Source organism: Caretta caretta, chromosome 3 (assembly GCF_965140235.1).
Source record: "Caretta caretta isolate rCarCar2 chromosome 3, rCarCar1.hap1, whole genome shotgun sequence".
In the NCBI taxonomy this organism is placed as follows: Eukaryota; Metazoa; Chordata; order Testudines; family Cheloniidae; genus Caretta; species Caretta caretta.
Window position 1 is genome coordinate 126,705,448 of NC_134208.1, and position 22,179 is coordinate 126,727,626.

Genomic DNA, 22,179 nt, shown 5'->3' on the forward strand with positions numbered 1-22,179 from the left:
ACCTACTTACTAGTTTAGCACAAATGAAATATGACCACTGCCTGTCACCAATATTGTCTCATTATTTCATTATACTCCCCGATCTGTCTGCATCCATCTGTGCACACTTTTGGGGCAGGGAGCTTTTGTTCTGTGTCTGTACAGCATCTAACACAGTGGGGTCCTAGTCAATGACTAGGGCTCCTAAGTGCTATGGTAATACAAATAATAAATGATAATAAGTGAAATTCATTAGATTAAACTTATTTCCACAAATTGAAAACTAAGCATTTAGTTTATTAAAGAAACTTTACTAACTGTTTTTCAATTTAACTTAATACTTTTGAAATATAAGTACAAAACACAATGAAACAAACTTCGCTAACTTCTACAAAAGAGTATAACAATGCACTTACATCATTTACATGATTCACTTTCACAATAAAATAGGAGAGCTTAGATCAATATTTACAATATTGAGAGGACACAGTTTACAGCCATCTGACTCTGGTGCTGCCCTTTGTTGTGATTGGCTCGTCTGGAATAACATCTAACTTCCAGATCCTGCTGTTGGCCCTGCCTGGGCAGATCTTTGTGCCTGGCACAGATCCCCACTGAACTCAATGGGGCACTGCATGAATGCAAGGGTCCACCCATGTGGATCCAGTTGCAGGAACAGGACCTAAGAAACCAAAAGTGCAGCATGCATTTGCTTTTTCATCTTTAAACTGCCATTATAGCACATGAAATATTGAATAAATCCTCTAACTTAGAAGTCTACTTTCCAACCTTATGCACTTCATCAAAAAGGGGTTTGTTATGGTTTATGCATAAAGGTCAGATTCCACCCTCACACGTGTGTTCATTGAAGTCAGTGGGACCAGAATGCACATCCAAAGGCACATTTTGACCCAACATTTGGAGTTTGTCTTCAGCAGATGATTAGGTCAACTCATTGTAGTTAATAAGAGCCCTCAAAGACATGAGGCATGGATAGCAAGGACATTACCATGACCTAATCTTCTAGTGAAGACAAGCAGTTGGTGTACATTAATCTTATATCTATACTCCCATCCCAAATTACTGACATTTGGGATTTGTTCATGTATAATAACTTAACTACTTGGATCCACACTATTTCCATATGTCTTGGGGTGACATGTCCTATGTATGATTGTCTTAAGGTACATAGCATATTGACGGATTATATACACATCTTAAAATGTACAAAACAAAGTCACATCCTAACAAATAATAAATATTGATCAGAGTACAATATTGAACTAAAATAAATTAGAAAGAACCGTTAGGTATTGACTTTCTTCTCTCATTTAGGGCCTGGGCCATAGACCATTAATGTCAATTAAAATCTTTCCATTGGTTTCCAAGGACTTTGGATGGAGGCCTCCATTAGATAACAGCTGTTTGAAAGGCAGGAGTTTAGTTAGCCTGAAAGTTGCTCATTGGCTATACGATCAAACAATGAAACTCACCTTAAAAAGGGGGTATTTTCGGTAAAGATGACTAGAGCAAAATTTTATATTGCATTTATTATGCAGAAAAAAGTTCTTGCTGATTGTCTTCATCATTTAATTCAGTAGCAAGGAAATAAGCATACAGTTGTGCATAAAACTGTTAACTACCAGAATACCACATATTCTCATGACAAATATACATTAGTGCACACAGTTTTCCAAATTTCACTCATTAGCTAAATTTGTGTAGATTTGAGATTGATTCAAACTATGCACTTAATAAAGCTTCTCTCACAACTACAACTAAGCAAAACATTAACTGGCAATTGACAGGAAGTAGCTTATTTAAAAAAAAAAAAAAAGACTGACAAAACTGTCAAGATGGGCATGAAACAAAACCCCAGATCCAGGTACTCAAAGAACATTGAGAAGTGTGGAATATGGGTCAAACTTTGGTGTCTCAGGCCCATCTCTGCCAAATTGAAAAGGATTAAAAATATTTATTTTAAAAAGGTAGAGCAGTGGATCTGCTATACGAGAATTGCACTCATAAGGTCTATATGCTGCTAATGATACACTGTTATACTGTAAGAAGTATAATTCAATTACTTTATACAAAAGCAGTGCAGTTTTTTTGTTTGTAATTTACTTCATGTCTCTTTTTCCCCTCCTCAAGACTTCATTGCGGATTCAGTATGAAGAGTAACTAAATAGCTAGAAAGTCTTTATCTTAAAGAAAGGGCTTGGTTTACATAGAAGGTGGTGTGACAGGAGTCCATGTGGATGCCAGCCTATTATGTGCAGAGGTATCATACTGACTGTCAGAAATGTCTGTTGGTGTGCCAGCATCATACAGCGGAGATCCCGAGGAGGAGGCAGTGACAGAGTGAGGAAGGGGTGGGTAGTGTGCTGTAGAGCCTCGCAAAAACTGGGAGCTCAGTCCATTGGACATCCCACCTGACTGAGACACGGGTGTGATGGTGCTGTTATTCACAGACCACAAGTTGGGATACTGACTGTAAGAGAGAAGGATAGATAATATGGATTATTAATTAACCCAGTTTTCCCTGTCAGCTATGCAGTTTTACACCTCACAAAGCATATTCCAAGTGTGTTTTTATTCAGCTACTTTATACATAGAGAAGAACTTTGGGAAGGTTCTTGCTACTTCAGTACACGAGAAAAGTCTCAAGCACTTAAACTGTGGATCACACTGATTTGCTGCAGCCAGCATGCTGTGAGGATAAGAATCTACCCAAATCTTCCCATGAAGATGAGCTCCCACCTCATCCCTCTACTCCCCCCACCACACACCTATAAAAAAGTTCTTTACCTGGGACCAGAAATAAAAAAGTTGATCTGTGAGAAAAATTTAAAGAGGATAAATTTAGCTTTTCCATTTATTATTTAGCTCTTACACAGCACTTTTCACCCATAGATCCCAAAGCACTTTACATTATCTCTGTTATCCCCATTTTACAGATAGGGCACCAGGGCCCAGAGGGGTGAAGTGACTTGCCCAAGGTCACACAGCAATTCAATGGCAGAACCAAGAAGACAACCCAGGTTCTTGACTCTCAATCCAGTGCCCTGGACTTTGCTGCCTTCCAAATGTAAAGACATTTTTGGGAGGGAGAAGAAGTGCTTGGGAGTACTTGTTATTTCAATAAATTTATGTTTAGTAAAAAAAGTATCTAGTAGTTTGTATTAGTAATAAATATGGTATATTTTAACAGATAAATGCTAACTTGCACATTTCATAAATAAGTGCCTTTTCCACAATTCATGTATATTAGCAGAATAGTTAGACTACAGATTTGAACTGCAAGATGTTTAAAAAAAAAAAGATAGAGGGCCAACCCCTGATCCTATTGAAGTCAATAGCAAAATCCCATCAGGCTCCCCAATAACTTCTAGTTGAGATTCCTAGGGATTGGGTACAAATTCAACATCAGATAACTTCCTTCAACAGGTGAGCCAATATTTTATCAAGATAATCATAAGTCTAAAAAAGAGACATGATATATGTCCATGACAGGGGGATGGTTTTCACTGAGCTCTCTTAAAAGCAATAAACAAGGGCTATTATTTAAAGGGATACTGTTTGCTTGATCTCTCACACTTGTCCAAGTGTTATTTTTACTTACTGTTGTTATAAATAACACTTAAGATTCCAAGAACTGAAAGTCGAGAAAATAATTGTTCCTTATTTCTCCAATGAGTTTGCTTTGTGCATTTGGCAGCACTGTGTGTACAGTCCTTTTCACTGTTTCTCCTGTACTGCCAGTTATTTTCACATATTTATAAGGGGCTTTTTATATATCAACAGGGAAGAGAAAAAAAGCATTAAAAAAGGAAAATGTGACAATAAAGCCATAAATAGGGAGAGAGACTAGACCTGATCTACACCTAAAACTTAGGTCAATTTAGCTATGTCGCTCAGGGGTGTGAAAAATTCACACCCCTGACAGATATAGTTAAGCAGACCAACGCTCCAATATAGACACCACTAGGTCAACGGAAGAATTCTTCTGTCGACCCAGCTACCGCGTCTCAAGGGGATGGATTTATTAAAGCAATGGAAAAACCCCTTCCATCGGTGTAGCGAGAGACTACACTAAAGCAGCCTAGCTGCCGGACTGCCACTATAGCCCTTGTAGTACAGACATACCCTGAGAGACAGGGTATGTCTACTTGTAACTCTTTGCTTTAAAACTGACTAGATTTCAAGATGACGGTGACCTGTTCACTCCTTTTTTCAATTAAAAAATCCCAACATACTCTAATTTCTGAAGATTTGGGGGGCTGCATTGAAAAGGGACTGAATCCTACCTGGAGCTGGTAGATGTGCCAGTGCTGTGACTCATGGGCAGCATACTAGTGTGTGTGGGAACTCCTAGGCTGGACCAGTTGTCATGGGATTGGAGCATGGAAAGACAGGCCGAGGAATTATCAGCATAGGCTGCTGTGAAAAACAAGCAAGCACTTAACAAGCAGATTAGCAGTTAAAGTGAGGCACAATTCTCATTTTCAATGCAGAGTATGGCTTTTTTATTACTGCTTTGTATATCTATACACACACACACACATATATATATATATATATACACACACACACACACATATCTACCAGTTGTATCAAACTATCAATTTTATTGGGGCTGTCAAGTGGGTGGTGTGCCAGTCTGCTATATGAGGTGCCCAAGTTCAGTTGCCAGAGCATATTTCACTTCCTACCTCCAGTAGTTCCTTATGCCAAAATGCTCAGCCTCTGATGAGGGGAGTGCATTATGTAGCTCTGTCGTAACTATGGGGCTAAATTAGCAATGGCCTCAATGCCATTCCACCCTCCACAGCCAGAAAAGGTTGCTGTGGCATATGAACTTAAGGGGAGGAAAAAAATCCTTTATGGAGGATGGGGGAAGAAGCAGGGCACACAGAGTAGTCAATTATTCTCATGGAATTTTATTTGAATTTGCAAAATCCATGCAAAGGATCAAGATGCAACAAAAATCAACTACATGCAAATTTTCAACTTTAACACTCTTTACAGAATTATGTATTGTAAGAACAGTCAGGCTATGGGCTGTGTCTGGAACAATTTGATGATGACTATGCCACCTAGCCTACATAATATTTTATAAAATTTAAAATATTAAGCTGTTTTTTAAAAACAAACAAACAAACAAAAAGCCCTTTCAGTAGTCTTTATTGGCTGGGAGAGAAAAACCCATAGGAAGTCCTGGATGGGCAGTTAGTTAAACATTCCCTCCTTTCTTCTCATGGAAGTGCAATTGGATAGACATATTGTCATTATTCACCCAATTCCATCATCCTGAATTATTTTGAGGAGTACCTTACTACACATGTAGTCTTGTTGATTAAGATGTTCCTCAATGTGAGTAATGCTGGTAAAACTAGGCCCTCCATTATTTACTTAGGTTAATGCCACTTGACTCCACTACCATAACTAGAAGTCTATTCAATTCACTGTCATTTCTTTAAGATGGTGCTTCCTCAAATTCTTCAGATACGTATATTCTATCTTCACTTAAACCAAGTCCCCAAACTTCTCCTCTTGCACGCCTCCTTACCAGTAATAGAAGGTGTCCGCACCCCTTTGGCCCAGAAGCGGATCCACAGCTGGGAGCTGAGAACAGGGTACGGCAGCTGAGGGCAGAGGCCGAGGGTGGGGCCGGAGCAGACTGGGTGGCACTCCCTTCCCACCCCCTTGTGAGGGCTGGCCCAGGCCCTGACGTGCATGCTGAGACGTTCCTCTGTGCCCCCTTAAGGGGCCGCGCCCCACAGTTTGGGAACCACTGACTTAAACTGACGAATATTGCCAGAATAAACTAAGCTTTCCTAGGCTAAAAATCATTGAAGTATTCCTTCATTTCAAGATTCTTGTTCTACAGTAGGACACAGGGACAATGCTAGCACAGAATTGTCTAATAACCTAACATTAGATAGAGCATTACACAATCTTACTTTTCCATTGTTAAGAGGCTAGAGAAAGATATTTACTTTTTGTTATTGTCTTTCAATTGTTGTCACAAGCCCTCAGCACAAATGGAGCTAGATACTGATCTCAGTTCCAGTGACATTACTCCAGATTTACAATGATGTAATTTATCAGAATTTGAACCACTAGGTTAATTTCCCTCTTTAAATAGCCACAGAATAATAAAGACTTACTTGGAGAGTTGTTTCTGTGGGCATATGGATTGGGGTAAGGGGCAGAACGGTGATTCCTCAGCGATGAGAATCTTTCACAGCTGTGAGCAGAGGACAGTGATAGAGGTGCTCCAAATTGAGCATGAGGATTGGAGGGGGGGCACAGACTCCCAGTTCCAGGAATAAGCCAGCCACCTACTGTGAGAAAGAGAGGACATTTTGTAGCACTGATACTTGGGTGACCAGATGTCCTGATTTTATAGGGACAGTCCTGATATTTGGGCTTTGTCTTATCTAGGTGCTTATTACCTGCCACCCCTGTCCTGATTTTGCACCCTTGCTATCTGGTCTCCTTAACTGATACATAATGCCACAGGGCAAGCTATGAATGTTATGAGCCCTTTGAACACTATTACTCTGAAGTTAAATATTAGAGCTGGTCAGAAATTTTCCAACACAATGTTTTTCCATCAGAAAATGCCAATTGTCAAAAGTGAAATGTGGATACATGTCTCCTCGCATAAAAAATCATTTTGAAAGAAAAATTGAGAAAAAGGGCAATTTTAATAAGGGCAAAAAACAGGTTCCCTCCCAGCACTATTGAATAACATTATTCAGATTGGCTTCTCCCTGCCCTTTACAATAGATGCTGTCAAAATAAAATTTATATTTTTAAGAATTCTTAACCTGTGTTACTAATTACACCTTAGATTATTAAAATTGAAATATGTTTAAAACTTTGCATTTTTTATGTTATGTGTGTATATTTTGCACGTCATTAACTCTGGACAGTAAAACCACACTGGTTAATTTAATCTTTTGTTTGTAGCTTCTCTTTTTGGTTCTCCTCCATTAGCACAATATTGCTGTGCTTGGGGTTTCCAATACTGATGTGGGATGATGTTTAAATGCAAAAGAAAATGTTTTCATAGAGTTTTTTAAAAATTCTATTCCCATTATATCTTGTAAAAGCCCATTTATTCAAGTTGTGGACCTAAGTTTTTTGACGATGTTCCTTTAAAACAAAATTCAATTTAAAATTCTAAACCAGTGACATTTTAGCCATCTGAAAACAAAAGAATTTTAAACCTGCTGCCTCCAATTTCCTTTGTGTACTTTAAAAATAAATTAATTAATTAAACTGGTGAGTTTATTCTCACTAATTTTTGTTACCATTTGAAATAAAACACTCTTTCCATTAATCTCCCCACAGATATTGCATTCTTTACATCCAAGACCCATTGTCTTGCAGAAAACTAATGTGATTATGAATTTTTGAAGGCAGTATTAATGTTTTTAATAAAATATATTACACACAATGAAAAAGATGAAAAACTACAAAATAGTATTCATAAGATTCAGACACTCATCATAGAACTGAAAGGGACCTCGAAAGGTTGTTTAGTCCAGTCCCCTGCACTCAAGGCAGGACTAAGTATTATCAAGAATGTCATACTTAATCTATAGTGAGAGTTAACATGTGCCTGCAAACAAACACTGGTGTCTAAATTTTACTCAGCTATAACATACTACTAAATTGTAATAGAAAGGAAATATAAGAGAAGCTGAGATGAAAGATGAGGTATTTTTTAAAGTTATATACTTAATAGTGTGAAATTAAACATACACTGTGAATACCCAGACTGTTGATTGTCTCCGACTTCATCCATCATATCTTTGTGATCACTTCTGTGAAAGAAGCCACATTTCATTAGTCAAAGAAAAGGATTTGAAATAAATGTGTTTTCACAAATATGTAATTTTTCTGTAAATTCTGTAACTGGGTTTAGTCAAGAATTCTCACCTTTCTTTTGCATCAAGGAAAGCCTTTGCAAATGGATTGTATTTAATTTTTAAAGCTGTGATCTAAAAACAACAACAAAAATCTTATTTTGCAAGTGTTACTATTCATTATCATACAGTATTTAGGACCTGATCCTGCTTCTCTAAAATTAGTGGGATTTTATCATTGATTTCAGTGGCAGTAGGATTAAGGCCATAGTATGGACTTATGTAAAGTAACTAAACAGCATCCAAACATCTCAAATGTTAACAGCAGACTTTAAATTATTCTCTCGACAAAATGTAAAGACATCCACTGTCACTGCCTGACTAAGTTGCCTGGTTTTATTATCCTATTAAGGAAACACATATGAAAGGGGATACACTAATGACAATTATAAAGAGTTTTCGGTTTCTGGATAGACCAGAATGAACAACAAATCTCAGCTAGGATAGTAAGCTTAGTAACTTACAGTTTAATTGAAGTTTAAAGTGTACATTTTAGTTATTTGAAAACAAGAGTCAGTTCTGAAAATGATATTTCCAATTAGTTCATGTATTATTATTATTTCATATACTTTAAAATGGTGAGTTTATTCTTATTGATTTTCTAACATTAGTAGTTAACTTTGATGAATTCCAAAGAATCTTTATAATTATACTTTAACAAATAAAGTTACAAAATATAGGAAACAGGGAATTAGTGTTACTAAATGGCCATTTATTTATTTATTTATTGGGCTTTATTATTTAATTTAAAACAAACACTTTATATACAATTTAAAATGAAACACAGAGAATTGAAAAAATGTTACATGACAAATATTTTGCTCCAGCGTCTTTCACTTTGCTAATTCAGGGGATATAAGTGCATGTAGGTTTCTTTCCCATTTTGTGCATACCTCCTCATTCTGATAAGCTGTCACAGCTATAAACTGGGTCTCTGGGAAGGAATGGCTGGTTATCATACGCTGAGGGCCACCAACTCTCACTATATGAATCCTAGGCTCATACTTGTGCAAGGAGTTCAACATGATCTGTAAACATATAATAGCACAGATAAGCATTGTCACAGTGGGATGCAAATTCCTACAGTTACAGAGCACTTTCTGATTTTAAAAAGCTAACGCTGGATATTTCGGGGGGGGGGGGGGGGGGTTGGAAAGTCAACAGACAGTAGTAAATTCTAAAAGTGAAGCCTGACAAAAGAAGGTAAACCTCAGGCAACTAAAGTATCTGCCTAAATATTATCCACCATTATATTTGGCAGGGCAGCCTATTTATACAAAGATTAGATTGGATATAGATAGATAGATTTTGGATTATCAAATAGTTCAACCCTGAAATGACTATTTTTAAAAAATCCCCCAAAGAATCCATGATCTGCTGGGAAAGTTTCACCAGGACAAAAACAGCCCAGTTAGTTTGTCAAAAATTATAGATGATATTGATTACAAAACCCAGTGTCAACAAAACTGAAGAACAACTTCATAGCTAATGTAGGGATCAAATGAAATCTAGTTCCCCTTTCTTGGTGAAATCTACTAGACAGACTCCTTGTCCTGGTTTTCAGGCATATAGGTCTGCGTTTTTATTTTCGCTCTTAAAAAGCGACCAGTTTTTTAGACCACTCCAGCACACTAGTTACATACAATAAACTCGTCTAGTTAGAAGCCCTGGCTGATTTCCGTGTTCTGCAGGGGCAGCCTTTGAAACGGGTCACAAGTTTACAGACAATCCTGGATAGGTGTTCTCGGAGGAAAGCCGTCACACCATTGAGGCTGGGCTGCTTGTTACAGCGAGAGGCTCTGGAAAAGTTTTCTCCCCGCCCTGAATTTTAGCTACACCCTGACTGACTTTGCTGACAGGATAAGCTGGGGCGGGGGGTCTCGTCCCACTGTCCCCACCGAGTTCCGACACCCCGCAGACGCGGGCTCTGGGAGAAGGTCTCTGCCGCCGCAGCGCAGCCCGGAGCGCCGAGAAGGGGCAGCTTTGCGGGCGCTATTTCTCGGCGCCCCTCCCCTGGGCTCCTGGCCGGCCACGCTTGGCCAGGCCCCTGGGCGGCTCCGGCCCGCGCCACTCACCTGCCCCCCTCCGTTGAGCTTGTTGGTGAGTTTGACTTTGCTGAAGGAAACCGGCGCCTTCATCCAGTGCGCTCCGAAGTTGGGCGAGTCCGGGTGGATGTAGACGCAGCTCGGGGCCTGCGGCTCGGGCTTGCCCCCGGGGACCCACTCCCCGTTCACGTACTTCCAGCGGTGATTGTCGGCGGCCACGAAGTCCAGCAGGAAGGAGTACATGGCGTTGGGGTCCAGGCCGGACACGCTCACCTTCAGCACGGGGAACATCCGCCTGGGGGAGAGAGCAGGGCCAGGGAGAGGCGCATTGTGCGGGGGAGCCAGCGGGGACCTCCGGGGGGAGCCGGCAGCCGGGCCAGGGCTCCTGCTCGCCCCAGCGCGGGCCTCAGAGCAAGGCCGATCCCGGCTCCGGTGTGCCCTGAGCCCCGCTCCGCTATTTCACGGGACTCCAGGAAGCCGCGTTAGCTTCTCACCTGCCTGGCCCTTGACCTTTCTCTGGGTGTCCCCGGAGCAAAGGATCAGCCGGCTCTAAACCACCCCCGGCCCTTTGTGCGGCTCCGGGCCAAAACTAATCGGCCCCCACCTTCGGCTCCCGCTCCGGGCTGCAGCCTCCCCCGCTCCGCGCTGGGCAGAGGGGAGGGGGCTCCCAGCAGCCCTGGGGGGAGGGCACCCCGGCAGCGTCAGGGGCCCCCAGCAGAGGATCTGGGTTCTCCAGCCACGTTACGGGGAGATCCTCCCCAGCAGGACTGGATTGGAGGGAGGGAAGTCTCCAGTAAAAAGGGGGGAGAAATAAGTACCGCCGGGGCGGGGGGCAGAGTCTCCCGCAGCATTAGATAACGGTGCCTCCAGCAGCGTGAGGGCAGCAGACTCGGCCCCACATAATGTTGCAGGGAGGGATCCTTTAACTGGGGGGGGGGGAGAGAACCCCAGCGGGACTCGGGGCCAGGGGCCTCCTCAGCCCCAGTGGCTGTGCAAGCATTTGGGGCTGCGGCTGTCTCCAGCAGCAGTGGAAGCTGGGCAGGGCCCCCCCGGGGTTGCCAGCGGTGTCCCGACCCTACCTGCCGTTCTTGGTCACGATCATCTCGTTGGTGAGCTCCTTGAAGCGCAGCCACAGCTCATTCTCCTCCAGAGTGACTCGTAGCTCCCGCTCCGTGGGGTCTCCCTTCTCGCTGCCAGCCTGCAGCTCGTTTTCCACCGCGCTTAGGAGATGGTCCACCCGGTACTGCAAGCTCTTGCCGGAGCTCTCCGTGCCGGGAGAACTCATCCTCTCTCCTCCCCCTCCCCCAAAACCACTTACTGCCCAGGAGCCACCTCCAGCCTCAGGTCTGGCTCCAACTCCTGGTAGAACTTATCAGAGGCGATTGCACACTGAACAGCCACGCGGGAGAGGAGGCCCCCGAGGCTCCTGGGAGGGGGTCCTGGCTGCTTACAGTGGGAAGGATCCAGGCTGGTTGCAATGTAGTGGCAGAAGGGTTAATCCACTTGACCTCTCTGGTCAGCGCGACTGGAACTGGCCAAGGGGGTAGCAATTATACCCCCCCAATAAATATCGCCTGGTGACATCACAATGCCTGTGGGGGGGCTCCCCTGATTGGAGGAGAACCCCTTTGATGTGTCCGGCCGACCCAGCTGATTGGCTCCCTGCGGCCATATCAGAACGGTGCCCGGGGAAGCCTGTGATGTTAATTGCGGCCAGTGGGATTAAACACGGCTATTTTATGTAAATCTGCCCCCAAATGTTTGCACCTCTATCAAAGCCGCCGGGGTTGGAGCTTCAGCAGCCTCGGAGGAAATGGCCCATCTCAGCAACAGCCCCATAACCTGTGTGCAGCATCCTCCTGCCTTCTCAACAGCAGTCATTATAGGTACATTGACATGCCGCTCGCAACATAGGGCTGCAAACCCTAGAGGTTTTATTTTAGACACCATTCTAGACCAGCCAATCCTAGAAAGGAGACACCCCTAGCGCAAGTTATTATTTAATTAATATTAAAAGTCCTTCCCCCACCCCCTCTGCTGTTGAACGTACGTGCAATGTATTTCTATAGCAAATTGAAAAAGTATCACCTCTTAAAACAGAAACCTCACATTCACATTGTCAAAGATTGTGGCATTCCTGTCTATGTGAACATTAAAATTAGCATAAGGCCAATTTTAAGTTGACAAGAAATGTTTAAAATAATTAAAAAGCAACTGACCAGAAAGCACTTCTCTGAAATAAACCCTCAACCTTAGTCTGATGATCTCATTGAACTATTGCTTTCACACAACCTAAGGAATGTACTGACCACCTCAGATCATTTTTTAGAAGGACTGTAGCTCTGTCTCTTACCACTAATCTCTGTGGTACATGTGCATATGAAAATGACTGATGCTTACAACCATCTAATTATACCAACATTTAAATTGGAAATATTTATAAACATTATATCGATAAATTGAGGCTTAAATCCCCCACCCCCCTTTATAACAAGGATAAATGTGTATAGTTGGATTGGGGGGGAAAAAGGGCTTTGTGTGTTTTAAATGAAAAAACGGTAACTCTAAGTGAGGATCGCATCCGATGAAGTGAGCTGTAGTTCAGGAAAGCTTATGCTCAAATAAATTGGTTAGTCTCTAAGGTGCCACAAGTACTCCCTTTCTTTTTGCGAATACAGACTAACAGGGCTGCTACTCTGAAACGAGTTATCAAAGTCTCGTGAGTGGTGTTTTAAATGAAAAACTTTCCAATCCTCAGAGTTTCCGTCAGTCTCACGGGCCAAGACGTAAATACAGAGTGAGAGAATGAAAATTTTGAAACATACTAATGCTTTGGAATGGTTTGAATTCTCAGGAGGTGCTGCGATCTGTGGTGTGAGGGAACAGTTTATTACCTTTCTGTGAGAATCTCTGGATAGAGGGAGAGGGGGAGAGAGAGGTGACAATGAGCAGGAAATAGTTCAATGGGGTCTCTTTAAACAATAACAATCGCTTTAAACAGGAGCAAAAGAAGGGGAGGGGAGGCAGTGCAGTGTAAAAATAAGGATTTCTCAAAAAAAAAAGATATAATGCAAACATACATTCAAAATACTGGATATTAGTTTTATTTGAACTGATTTAATGAGATTTTTTTTTTTAAAGTTTGCTTTTCAAGAAAAGTTTCTCTGCCAATGGCAATGTCTATGGAAGAACAAGTTGAAACCAGTGTTTAGTATGGAGAGTTTTATTCAAAAATAGTTAATCTTCAGAATAGATAGGTAGATAGATAGACACTTTTCTCATCTATACACGCATCTTGATTTCAGGAATAAAACTGCTACATTAGTCAAATTTCAAATACATCATATATTTCTGCACCCATTTTCTTTTCCTCTTAAGTTTAGAAATCAAAGTTGTATTTTTAAAAAGCTACCTGAGGCGATCAAGTTAATGTTATTTTGCTCGATCGTGTTGCTTAAAAAAAAATTATCGCGAATGCAAACATTCTCTGCTCCTTTATGGAAATAGAGTAAAGACATTTCCCTACTTTGGGTGAGTCTTTGCACAAGTTTTTTTAAAAAACCCTTTGTAACCGACACGCTTTGCTTACTGAGCGCATCTAGTCCACTTCTGATGGGGAACGAGCTTTCTCTACAAGCAGGTTTTCAAAGAGCGGGCAAGAAGAGACGCCCAAACAGTCACCGCTCTGAATATTTCCACTAGATCCTTGCCACCAGCCGAACATCACACCCTGATTTGACTTAGGGTGTTCCATACAAACAACAACACTTTACTTTTAAAAGGCATGAGCGCACTCAAGCTCAGAAACTCTGTGACAATCTGCGTTATTTTTTTTAAGGATGGGATTTCTAACATCTTATTATAACACTGCAAAATCCTGCACCTCAAGATACTCTTAAAATTAATCCAAAATGAGGGAGTCTCCTTCACAGCCCGTACTGCTTCGCAGCTCAGTTTAGATCTTTACAAAAAAACCTCTCTCTGCTTTCGACACATTCTGATTTTGCGAAGTTTTCTGAAGTGATCTTTATTCTAGTGGATCCAGGGTAGGACACATTTCGTTCTAAATTCTTCGGCAGATCTAATATGCCTACAGATGAACCATCTGAAGAGCTGGCACACAGTAATAGAGTCAAGCGGAATCGAAGGCGACCCGCCTCTTTCAGTGGATTTAGGTATGAAAGGGAAACTGGATTTGATTTGGTTATATATTAAGATGGGTTGAAATTTAATAAAAAAACATTGTTATTGACGATTCAGAATTAAAATATTTCTAATTTCTTCTATTTTAAAGAAGAACAATACATATAAGGAAAGCTCAAATACCACTGGCAATATACATGCTTTGAACATTATTATTAAATTTTGCACGTAGTATCACGAGATGTTTTCATTTTCTCTAATTTACCGTTCAAAAGGAAGATGGAATTTATTTCACTTTGCATATTTCACTTTTATAATATATGTTTTAGTAAGTGGCTTCCCCATTTAGTCCCAAAGAACTAAGGAATATCCCAAGATTTAGCTGACAGTTTTTAAACAGTCTTCCCGGATTTAAGTTACAAATGATCAAAAGAATGCCTGCAGTTTTGGGTTCTTTTTAAACAACATAAAGATGAGTGCTGTGGGAGATCTGTGTATATTTTGGGAGAGATAGGGAAAATACGAAGATTTTTCCTGGGCAGCTATTTGTGCCCTCTTCTTTATTATTATTATTATTTTCCCCCTCTGCCCTGCTTCTCCTTTCTGATCTTAATTGCACTTTGGTTCTCAGGAGAGAAAACTCCCCACTTTCACAGCCTTTTCACCGAGAGCTGCAGTGCATGACAGTTTACAGCCAAAAACTTCCTCCAGCCGAACAGCTATAAAGACTCCCAATTTATAGTAATACCTTCCTTCTTACACTGGGCGAGTACGAGCCTCCAGCTGTTCCCCCTAGGTTCATGGGATCTGTCTGTCTGCATCTGCATTATCATCACCTTAGGTATAGGGTTCTGTGAAGAAGACTGCCATGGAAATAATAGCGATCATGATAAACCGAGCATGCCATTATTATCCCCCCTTGATAGTAACCAATAAATATATAATATAGCCCAACTGGAAATGCTAAGAATCAGTGAGTAAATAAATATCTGGAGTATTTGTTTTGCTATTTTTCAGCTTGCGATGCAGGATTATGTAGAATGTACATCGTTCTTTCCCCCAGATCAGTCTTCCTACTCCCAAATAGTTTTTTCCCCCCGGATCCAGGATTGATTTAATGCAGACTTAAAAACAATCAAAAAGACCAACAACAAAAAACGGGCTATTAATTAAATCGTCCAATTAAAGTGCAAATTAGAAGTGTCAAGATGTTCTAGATCTTAAAAATAAACGTCCGTTTTCTCCTGACTAGCCTTAGACGTTTAAAAGTAATTTCAGTTTATATTTTTATACTAGTTGTGTCTCTAGACATGTCCCTTGCCTTCCCTTTGAAACTGAAGGCAAACATTGTTGATATCAACCAGTTCAGAATTACCAATGTAGAATATATGTGCTCGATAAATGTGCCCACATCTTTTTAATTAGAAACCTCAGTTCCTTTATTGTTGTAGTCTTAGTGTGCCTTTTACTGAACATTTTCTTCAAACCAATAAATATTTGATTTTAATTCTCAGTGTAAATCAAGCAAAATTATTCACATGATTCAGAAATTCCCCAAATTTACTAACATGTGTCCTAATCAAACTCAGGAACATATGTCCTAACTGGGACACGTTCCCCTATAAACATATGTCCAAACTATCAAAATTACAATGTACAAAACCCTCCAATGTCTTGATGTATTTATTTTCGGTTAATAAAGATGAGTAATTATGTTTCATGCTCTTGTTTTTTAATTTTAGAGGCATATGACTGCTGCCCTTTAAAAGTCTTTTTTTACAGTTCAGAAAACAGTTGCATGTCAAGTAGCCAAACAGAGTAAATAAAATGCTTTCTACTTTCACACGAGGCGTTTTGGATGGTAGGACTTATGTAGGTGCCTGGCTTGCATTTTTGATCGCGGGCAAAACTCTCATTGATTCAATCAGAGCTTTACTTATTGGTTAGTCTCTAAGGTGCCACAAGTACTCCTTTTCTTTTTGCGAATACAGACTAACTCGGCTGTTACTCTGAAGCTTTACTTGAGGTCTGCAAAGTCCTCTACTTGTTTTTTTAAGTCACTGTAAATACTTGAGGCCTCATTCTTCTCTCACTGAAGTCAATGACAAAACTTCCACTGACTTCAGAAGGAGCTGGAGTAGGTAACACCAGTGGGGAGGGACCTAAAAATATTTTACACTCCCCACACAAGCTCTAAAGAAAGGCTGCCTGAAAGATAGATTAACAGGGCTGTCAAGACAAATATATTTTGTTTTAAAAGTCAATCCCAGGATTTCTGTCCTATTTTTTTCAAGGCCACAGTAAGCTTGCCGAGAAGTATCCTGCTAGTTAAACGGAGTATCTTTGCATAGGCCAGCTGGTGCAACTGGGATGACAGAATAAGAACCAAAAAGAAAAGGAGTACTTGTGGCACCTTAGAGACTAACCAGTTTATTTGAGCATAAGCTTTCCTGAGCTACAGCTCAAGTCATCGGATGCATCCACCACTGTAGCAACCTATTTCTTTTAAAAGTGCAAAAAGGAGGAGGCATAATGGGTTGTGAAGGGTGGGGGAAGGGAAGAAGGATTGTTTACTCTTTAAATCTGCCCAGGATTATCATCTGTTGGGGGGGGGGGGGGGAGTGAGTCTATTCTACGCCCAGTGGAGACAATGGGAGTTTGGGGTACACAGAGTGCAAGGTCACCCCTATAAGTTTAAGGCTTTAACATACCTTCTACCTATTTTCTTATACCTCCATTGGTCCTGATCTCTAACTCCAGCTGCAGTCAATGGGACTTTTGCCTGCAAGAGGATGTTAGGCTTCATTGAAAAGCTAGTGGTTCAGAGATCAAAAATATCTAATAAAACAAAATTAGCGGTCATCTCTTCCTCCATAATAGTTCGCACAGTAAAAAAGTAATTTCCCAAAATATTTGGAAATTACAACTAAAACCCAAAATTGCCATAATAACACTAATCTGCATTTATATGGCACCAATTCACCATTGCCCTGAATCTTGTACAGCTATTTACACTAGCCTAGTATAAAGTGAATGTAAAAGGCTACCAAATCAAAATGGTAATAATTTACACCCACTTTACACTAGTGTAAATGACTATACAAGATGTAAGGCTATAGTGAATCAGACAGAGTTCAGAGTAGCAGCCATGTTAGTCTATATCTGCAAAAAGAAAAGGAGTACTTGTGGCACCTTAGAGACTACCAAATTTATTTGAGCATAAGCTTTTGTGAGCTACAGCTCACTTCTTGGGATGCAGAGTGCCTCCCTTCCCAGAAAGGGCATTTCAGAACTAGTGAATTTGAGCAATTATTGTCTTAAAATCAACATCATATTGGCATTTAGATGTCACATAACATTAAGACTTCTAGAAAGGCATTTGAAGCCTGAGAGCAGGTTTTGTAAAACCAAATTAATTTTTCTCTCCCTGTTTTGTTTCTTCATTCTACTCTATCAATACTTTTTCCCTTTGACTACCAACTCCACCACCAAGGTAAATATAAAATAGGAATATTTTAGTTCTTTATTGTACAAAAGGCAGTAAGAATTACAGTATTTGATAGCCAGCTAAGTCCTGAGCATCTCATGCCTGGACTAGTGTCAGGGCCGGCTCTACAGTTTTTGCCGCCCCAAGCAGGCGGTCTGAAGACAGAAGCTGCCGCCGAATTTCCACCGTGGCACAGCCTACAGAGTAAAGCTGCTGCTGGATTGCCGCTACCGCGGAAAGATGTATGCCGCCCTGATGGCACACGGACTGCCGCCCCTTTCACAGTGCCGCCCCCAGCACCTGCTTGGAACGCTGGTGCCTGGAGCCGGCCCTGACTAGTGTAATGGCCTCCATGGCCTTAATGCTTGCAAACTTGCCCTTTTCAAGTCCCTTCAAAACGTTGCTGCTAAGATAATTTTCCTGGCTTGTTGCTTTGACTATGTCAGAGTCACACTGTTTTGATGAGGTATAAAGGCACTTCCTAAGTTCCAACATGTAAGAGGTTACAAGAACTTTCAGGTTCCCTGCCCATCACATGGGTGATCTGGGTTGGCATTATAAAAGGAAAGTGGAAGCTGTTGCAGAGTGTGTTTTCTTCCCTTCTGAGTTTGCTGAAAGCTGGAAAGGCTGTGGTGGCTGTTACCAAGTGTTCTGCATTATTTTGATCCTGTTTTGGAATATTAACTGTTAATAAAGCCTACCCTGAGGAAAGGGTCTTAAACTGAACTACAATTTGGATTTTTTTTTAACTCCCAGCAGGTGTGTTTCTGCTTTTCCCCATCTTTAAGTCTCTCTGCTGGTTACCTCTTTTCTACCACATCAAACACAAATGTCCTGATCTTTCTTTCAAACCCCTTATGACTTACCTCTGTCTTACCTGTCCAGCATTTTACCTTATCGGTGATGCTAGCCTTGATCATCTGATTCTCCATGTCTCTTATGTTGCTCCTTAGGTGTGGGAAAAGCCTGCAGTCAAAATCCATCATCCCGCCACTTTATCCTCATTCAAGTTCTTCTTCAAAACTCACCTCTTCCTAATGTATTCATTATGTTACAACTTGATAATAGCTAGGTAGCGAGGTGGCAATTTATGATTACTGCTCAGCTGCACACATCATATTACTTTTGGTACCTTGTTTACTCCTGCCCCTACCCTGAGCTGCTTGTTTGTCTCATCCATCTGTTATTTCTTATTTTTTAAATTGCAAGCTTTTTGGGACAGTGATTGTCACTTTCTTTATGTCTGTATGGCATCTAATACAATGAAACCCTTATCTGGTTGATTTCTAGGCACTATGACAGTATAAATGTTAAATAAATAAATATAATGATATCAACGACAACTAGGGCCCAACCTGCAAACCTTTAATCAGGTGGCTTACTGAGGGATTGGAGGCTATGGTGATTGGTGCTGTAAAAATAGATAGACATGGTGGAAGGACCAGAAGTTCACCAAGGGATGGGGTTGCAGTGGCTGAAACTTCACTATAGGGTCAAGAGATCATAGGGGCCAATGCAGTGACATGAATGGGCAGCGCTTTTTGAAAAGTGGGCACTTAGGGGAAACAGCGAGTCTGTAACAGCTCACTGAAGAAGCTCCCAGTAGATTTATCAGGGAGCCAGAGTACAAATTAAGGCTGGTCCCTCCTCCTCACATACAGAACTCTGATGGAGGAGGAAATGGAAATACTACCTGCCCTTAAAGAGGATGAATATCCATTTTGAGCTCAATAAACTTAACTTGCTCTTGTTTTTTGCCCTACCTTGCACTACTCTACTGAAGTTAGTCCTATAGGAAGCAATGAGGTCTGTTGGCAAGGGCAAGAGAATAGGAGTCAGGAGACCTGGGCTCTAGTCCCACCTCCTCCAGAGACTTGTTTTGCAACCTCGGGCAAGTCTGTAATATCTTTGTACTTCAGTAGGTCTTGTGATGATGTTTTCAAATCTTTGTAAAGTGCTTTGAGATCAACAGAGGAAAGTTGCAGTAGAAATACTAATTAGGATTATACTACAATGTTATAATAATATACTATAATAATTAATATTAATATCTATCCCATTCTTCTGTTCTCTCAAACCAATTAACACAGAAACAAATATCAAGTAAGTTGGTTCTTAATGGTCTAAAACTTCCTTTTCTGTATTTTTTTTGGGGGGAGGAGGTGTTTGCTTTTCTTTTCTGGATTGATGCAAGTCTGTTTCCCCCAATGTGCTCTGCCCACTGGATGCCCTTAGAACACTTGCCCTTCTTTTTTTTTATTCCACCCCCTTTTATACAGATGCCATTTTGGTTCATGGTTCCTTTACAAAAATCTGTATATCATATAAAGGCCTCTTTAAATCTTGTCTCATCATCTAGCAGTTCATACATGTTCTCAGTACCAGACAATATATTTTGTTCCTGTTAAGGAAATAACAGATGAAACATAGGAACAAATGTCCATTTAGTCTATCTTGTCTTGTAATGACCAGTCAGTCATTGCATAGGAAAGTGTAACCCTCTGCCCTCAACAAAGGACTTAAGCCCGCAGTGCTATTACCATCAGGGTCATTTTCTTCCTGACCCCAGATAGTGACCTGTTTATGCTCTGATGCACGAAGATTGATAACCCTTGTATTTTTGTCCAAGCTGATTTAACTATAAATTAACTATTATTCATGTAAGTAGCCAATCTTTTTAAAAATTCTTGCTTAACTATGAGCCTGCTATTATCATCTAGCTCAATCCACTGGGTGTTTACCACATTCCTTGCTTAATCTAAATACTTCTAGAGGTTGTTAGAAAAACATATTCCACCCTCTGATTGGCAGACAAGAATCTAGACATTCCAAAAACTGTGCTAACTGTACATATTTAATTCATTTAGTTTAAATTAGTTGAGTTAATCAGTTCAAAGTGCTTTACAAAGATAATCACTAAATACTTAAGTATTATTATCTTACATAATCACCCCACAAGATCATTTCACTTTTGATCTATGGGTTCCAGAGGTGAAATTTCTAATTTTTAGATAAGAACAATTAAACAGCGTAAATTTGACAGCTACTAGTATTTATTTTCATTCCTCCAGTCTGATTTCTTCTTAGGCAGGTTTCCTCCCATTCTCTCTTGAGCGTTCTTATATTTCCAGTAGATATATGGTTTTTGTAGAGAGTGAATTATTAATTAAAAATAACAATAAGAATGTTAATACAACACATTGTCTAAAGACAAGAAAATACCCTCATGAGTGCCCATCTCTACTACTTTTAAACTGAATTATGAGCAAAGTATTTCACTAACCATTCCTTCTCCCTTTCCCCACCACAGGCGCAGGTTTCTGATGATTGGGTAGTAAATGTTTGGTTGTGCATCTCTCATATCATGAGGGGTCTGATTCAAAGCCAACTGAGGTCAGTGAGAATTGTTCTATTGACTTCAGTGAACTTTGGCTCACTCCCTAGTTGAAACAATACTGGTATGTCCAAAGCTTAAAGAAAACAATGTGCCTTGTTCCGACCTTTTCTTTGCAGTTGTGCATGTGAATTATGCACAGAAAGAGAAGAAACTTTGACCCCCAATCACCTCTACATTGTCCAATATTCCTAACAAGTCCAATTACAAGAGATATTTGTCATTTGCAATGCTATTGCTAAGTGCATTGGTATCCCATGCCCCACACACCTTTCCCAAATGAGCTCTGGAACTCTTTGTACCAGCTGCAGCAGTGCTCCAAAGAGTATCAGGGTGGTGAGCACAAAAGATTGAAGGATTCTGAGGCACTTAGTTCAAAGTAGGAATCTCACCACAAAGCACCTATAAATACTTTAGTTTGATTTAAAATTAAATTCTTCCCCATGTACTGTGGTAACTTAAAGTGAGATCTGCTAAAGCACTTTAACTAAAAGCCTCCTGGTTTAAACAGGAGGGAGCTGTTGGTAAGGTGTTTTCAGTGAGAGGCCTTCAACTATGGAACTTGCTTCCCCCTTCTTGTAACAGAGTTACATGCTGCAAGTCCCATCTGTTCTCCCAGTTTTATGAGGAAGGACTGGGTTAAGCGGCGTGGTATTTGTTAATCTGGGGCTGAATGAGATGGGTGAGGAAGAATTTTTGAGCTGATATTTGTTTATTTTGTAGTGCATGTGCACCTACAGTAAAAAGATATTCACATTAAATGAAATTGAAACAGATATGTAAAATAAAATATTTTGATCACAGGAAGAAACTATACTGGCATCTATTTAGACATTCTACTCCAGAGGCAGTTGTCTATATCATCTGTGTCTAAGGCTAGCTCTGATCTCTTGAACTGGGAGAACCATATTTCTTTTTTAAAAGAATCTAGGGGGAGATTTTCAACAGTGCCTAAAACTAGAATTTAGGGTGCTCTGATTACTCTTAGAATTCCTTGAAAGAAGATGATGTACATATAAGAAGTCACATTTTATTTTATCTTGTTGCGTTTTAAGGAGATCTCTCCAATTTTTGTAAACCTAAGCAGCTTTCCAAAAAAAGGTGTAGCTTTCACTTCATCAAGGTGTACAATCCTTCTTTTTGGAAAGGACTCTACTTAAATAAGTTCCTACCTGTGCATGGCTTTGTCAA

General features: G+C 40.5%; 1 protein-coding gene across 1 annotated transcript; it reads right to left on the reverse strand.

Moving 5' to 3' along the window:
• Nucleotides 1-1,785: 1,785 nt before the first annotated feature.
• Nucleotides 1,786-11,337, reverse strand: TBXT (T-box transcription factor T). The gene is made up of 8 exons (XM_075126200.1): nt 11,044-11,337; nt 9,995-10,259; nt 8,813-8,947; nt 7,933-7,994; nt 7,756-7,817; nt 6,150-6,326; nt 4,287-4,419; nt 1,786-2,470 (listed from the first exon to the last, which is right to left on the reverse strand). Exons 1-8 carry the CDS (start codon nt 11,247-11,249, stop codon nt 2,203-2,205), a joined length of 1,308 nt encoding a protein of 435 aa, XP_074982301.1. The 5' UTR covers nt 11,250-11,337; the 3' UTR covers nt 1,786-2,202.
• Between the last annotated feature and the right edge of the window lie 10,842 nt (nt 11,338-22,179).

Excerpts from the sequence above, each read along its gene's own strand:
- TBXT (XM_075126200.1), bottom strand. The coding sequence starts at position 11,249 with ATGAGTTCTCCCGGCACGGAGAGCTCCGGCAAGAGCTTGCAGTACCGG. Across the intron at positions 7,818-7,932 it reads TTCCTTGATGCAAAAGAAAG|AAGTGATCACAAAGATATGA; the intron begins GTGAGAATTCTT and ends CTTCTTTCACAG. Across the intron at positions 6,327-7,755 it reads ACAGTCTGGGTATTCACAGT|TAGGTGGCTGGCTTATTCCT; the intron begins GTATGTTTAATT and ends TCTTTCTCACAG.